Raw genomic sequence first — 4,899 nt, forward strand, 5'->3', positions numbered from 1 at the left:
TATAAGCTTAGCCTGCCAGGAAGTAAGCCCTGTTTTCCCTGATCCTTAAGGATTCATTTACTTCTGGTGTCAAGAGATGTCTCTATGTTCATTATTCACTTCTCTTGGGACTTTCCTTAAGTATGATGATGTCTGTATCCACCTATGTTGCTGTAATTGGCGTTACCTCATTGTTTTCTTATGGCTGACTAATATAATAAGATCTCATATAATAATATCTACCTATCTCTATCTATCTATCTATCTATCATCTTTTTTATCCATTCATCTGTCAGTGGACATTTAGGTTGCTTCCATGTCTTGACTATCACAGATTGTGCTTCTCTGAACTTCTGGGTGTGTACATTTTTTTGAATTAGAGTTTTCTCTGGATATATGCCCAGGAGTGGGATTGTTGTAGCATATGGTAACTCTGTTTTTTAGTTCTTTTTAAGGAACCTCCATATTGTTCTCTGTTGTGGCCATACCAGTTTACATCCCCACAGTGTAGAAAGATTCCCTTTTCTTCACACCCTCTCCAGCATTTATTATTTGTAGACTTTTTGATGATGGCTGTTCTGACTGGTGTGAGATAAAGGGTTAGACTTGGATTAAGGCAGAGCATCAGAAAGTTGATATTTGTACCACAGAACTTAGATCTGGGAATAATTGCTAACACTGATTTATACTTCCTTATAATACTTTTGATTTTATTAAGAAATGCCATAAGAATCAGCTGTATTGAACTATATATATGTCAGACATTTTGGGGAGCCACTGTTCAGTGTATCTCTTAGTCTCTCTCATATGAATCACCATGAAAGAGGTTGAGAGAACTAGGTACCAGTAATTTAGCTTTCCCCATGAACCAACTTGTTTTCCTTTTACAGTTAATGAAAATTGTATAATAGATAATGTTTTCCCATTCCCCACTTCATTTTAAGGGAAGTTCATAACACATTTAGAGACTTGACTTAATGCCAGCAGAATATCCTATAATGTGTAAATCATCATTCTATTTGTCCTTTTAAAATTCACATTTCTAGGAGTTCTCACTGTGCCACAGTGGTTAAGATCTGGCATTGTCTCTGAGGCAGTGCAGGTTTGGTTCCTGGCCTGGTGGGTTAAGGGTCTGGTGTTGCTGCCCCTGTGGTATAGGTCACAGCTGTGGCTTGGATTCAATCCCTGGCCTGGCAACTTTCATATGCTGTGGGTGTGGCCAAAAAAGGGACAAAACATTCACATTTCTCTTATTCTTTCTTTTGGTGCTCTTTAGTATATCAGATCCTTAATAGAATGAGATGTAACATAATATAATAAAGGCACACATAAACAAACATATAAGTAAATAAGTAGTTCCAAGACAGGAAGACCTGGTGAAGGTATTGATTTTATTAAGGAGAGATTTTTATTAAGCCTTCTTCCTACTATATAGTATTTAGCAGGCTTCCCTAGGAGTTCAGATAAAACACTTTTTATTGTGGCCTAGATGATCTGATGCTGCCTACCTCTTCAGCCTCATGTATCATTTTCCTTATGCGAGACAAATCAACCTTTCTTATTCTTCGAAAACCCCAAGGTTTTACTTGTACTCATTCATATGGGAGTTGATTGCCCTAGATCCTTGCATGGTGTATTATCTTACTTTGAAATATCACTTCCATAACAAGGCATTCTCTAACCATTTGGATCTAATCTATACCCTGTCCTACCCCAACAATGAACTATATTCATACTCTCCTTTATTATTTTTGTTTTATTGAGATATAACTGACATATAAGATTGTTTTCAGGTGTAAAACATGATTCAATATATGTAAATATCATGGCATAATGACCACAGTAAGTCTAGTTATAATAAGCATCCACCACTGCATATAGTTACTTATTTTCTTTTTTTACCCTTTGTTCTTTTTATAGCTACTAGAATTGTAAATTTATGTGTTGAAGTTCTTATTATCTGTCTCCTGCACTAGAATGTAAGTTTCACGAAAGCAAGGACCTGATGTTCTACATTGATAAAAACCCAATGAACATCAAAGAGGTAAATAAATGTTTATTGAATGAATGAATGAAATGTACCAACCCCAGATGCCAACTGGCCAACTTATTTATGATCAAATAGTTGAGCCAAATAACCTGGACCTGCCATAAAATTCCTTTGCATCCATTTTCATCTCAGTATCTTAGAATCATTGGCTTTTGCTCTCTGTCTGCTTTTACCTCTTTTGGGCTGTGTGCTCCATCCAAACCTTCTTTCACTTGAAACTAACCCAAAAATATATTGCCACTATATGTTAATTTTCTTTTAAAATGTAAATCTGTTTACAAGTATCCTCATTATCTTGCACAGGTAGGAAAAGGTAAGAAGAATGTAATCTATTTCTTATTTTATAAATGGAGGGTTAGAAACTAGAAGCAGAAGAAACTTCTGCTGGTACTGTCATGAATATTTGAGTCACCTATACTACTCACTATAACTCCTTTCACTTTTCCCAGCTAATATAAGATTTTTTATTTCTCTGTCTACATCACATTTTTATTTAAAAACAGTGGCTCTGTAAGATCAGTCTGTGGACAGGTGCTGCTCTAGGTGCACCAGAATCATCTGGGTAACACTAAAATAGGAATTTATGGGGTCAATTTCAAGGTTCTGAATTAGACAATTTGGAGAAAGACTTAGGAATCTGTTCTTTTAAAGAGATTCCCCAAGAGGATGGATTGGGGGTTTGAGAATGGCAAAGGCACTTCTGTATGTGGAATGGGTGATCAATGGGGATCTGCTGTATAGCACAGGGAAATTCCTCAGTGTTCTGTGACAACCTATATGGGAATGGATATGTGTATATGTGTGGCTGTAGAGCAGAAATTAACACAACATTGTAAATCAACTATACTTCAACAAAATTAAATTTAAAAAAATAAAGAACGTGCCAAATAATCATGAAGTAGTGCTTTGTGGCATTATTAGTCTTTTGGATGTTGGTTAAATAAAAATGTGGCTCAATTAGGACTTCATTGGCACTAATTGCTTTTAATTTGAGCTTCAAAGGTATGAATGTCCTTCTCTTCTACTGGGAGTAGAACAGAGATCATTAGGCCAGAGAAGCCAAGTGTAAGAGTGGATGCACAAAACAGAGAAAGTGATCACAGATAAAAGGCAAGTAGTTATTGGAGGTCAGAATAGGAGAAGAGTTTAAAGTTCAGATCCAGGTCATTTAATTCAAATGACTGTCTATCAAGTCCTATTTTGAAGGTAAGGTCTGATTTATTTGGTTGTGCCATTGTCTGTACTTGACTAGGCAGAGGTGGATGGATTTCAGTCTATGTCTCTAGGTGACAGAAAGTAAAGTCCTTCCTTTTTTTTTTTTTTTTTTTTTTTTTTTGCTGTACTTGTGGCATATTGAAGTTCCCAGACTAGGGAACTGCAGCTTCTGGCCTATGTCATAGCCACAGCAATGCAGGGTCTGAGCAGCTTGCAGCAATGCCAGATCCTCAACCCACTGAACAAGGCCAGGGTTGGAACCCGCATCCTCATGGATACTAATTGTAACCTGCTGAGTCAAAATGGGACTCCACAAAGTCCTCCTTTTTAAGTCGGAATAGAAATGAGGAAAAATAAGTGTTATGATCTTAGTCTACTCATGAGCTCTCATTTGCTTTGGCTAATTTTTGTGCACATCTGGATTTTTCTCAAGGCAGCCTTCATGTCCTTGTTCCGGAGACTGTAGATCAGAGGGTTTACAAGTGGGGTCACTGATGAGTACAACAAGGTGACAATCTTCTGTGTCCCAGCTGGATGTCCAGAGGTTGGGCTGATGTACATCACCATGATAGTTCCATAGAACAGAGACACTACAGCCAGGTGGGAACCACAGGTGAAGAAGGCCTTACGTCTGCCAGCTGCTGAAGGACATGCAACACGGCTCTGAGAACCAGGGTGTAGGACCCAAGGATGAAGAAGAAAGTGATGAAGATAATAAGAGAGCTCAATATGGAACAGGAGAGCTCAATTCCAGGAGCAGGGATGCAAGAGAGGGCCAGTAAAGGACCAGAGTCACAGACAAAGTGGTCAATGGTATTGGGGCCACAAAAGGGAAGTTGTGTGATAAGATATATAGGGACTGGATAGCAGAGGAAGGCTGTTACCCAGCAGAGGACCACCAAGTTCATGCAGAGATGGCTGCTCATGATGGTAGGATAGTGGAGAGGTCGGCAGATGGCCAGGTATCGATCAAAAGCCATGAGGGGCAGTAAGAAGGTCTCAGTTGTGCCCATAGAGAAGAAGAAGTAAAACTGCAGGAAGCAGGCAGTGAAAGAGATGGTTTTGGTCTCAGAGAGAAAGTTCCTTAACATATTGGGAACGGTGGTGTTGACGTAACAGAGCTCTAGGAATGAGAAGTTGGCCAACAGCGTGTACATGGGGGTGTGGAGTCTGTGATCCAGCTTCACTGCACAGACAATGGCCCCGTTCCCCATCAGTGTCAGGATGTAGGACACAAAGAACAGCACAAAGAGGAGGACCTGAACCTCTCTAGAGCAGGGAAAACTCAGGAGTATGAATTCAGTCACTTTGTTGACTCCTGACACATTCATGGCTTCCTAAGGGGTGGAGAGGAAGAAATGACAGTGACAAATTTGACTTTATTCTCTAATATTTAGAAATATTTCCTTTTAGAGATCCCTCAGTGCCTCAGACTCTATTACTCTATTAAATAAATAATGTAACTATACTGCTTAAGACTGTAAAACTTTGAGAGTGCTTGATATATTCAGACTTTGAACTTTATACTTTCTTATTCTTCTTTAAGTATTTTCTCAGATCCAGGAAAAAATAGAATCTTATGCAACAAACAGCTTGGAGAAGGTTATTGACAGTACTTACAAATTATTTGTAAATAGGTATGAACATTTTGTATT

At 38.5% G+C, this 4,899-nt stretch overlaps 1 protein-coding gene across 1 annotated transcript; it reads right to left on the reverse strand.

The window, feature by feature from the left end:
- Positions 1-3,631: 3,631 nt before the first annotated feature.
- Positions 3,632-4,596, reverse strand: LOC100154576 (olfactory receptor 11H6-like). Its single transcript, XM_001924752.2, is given in 2 exon segments — positions 3,632-3,894; positions 3,897-4,596. Coding segments are annotated over 2 exon segments (942 nt in total). The 5' UTR covers positions 4,576-4,596.
- Positions 4,597-4,899: the final 303 nt, after the last annotated feature.

This window comes from Sus scrofa, unplaced genomic scaffold (genome assembly GCF_000003025.6).
Source record: "Sus scrofa isolate TJ Tabasco breed Duroc unplaced genomic scaffold, Sscrofa11.1 Contig740, whole genome shotgun sequence".
Lineage (NCBI taxonomy): Eukaryota > Metazoa > Chordata > Mammalia > Artiodactyla > Suidae > Sus > Sus scrofa.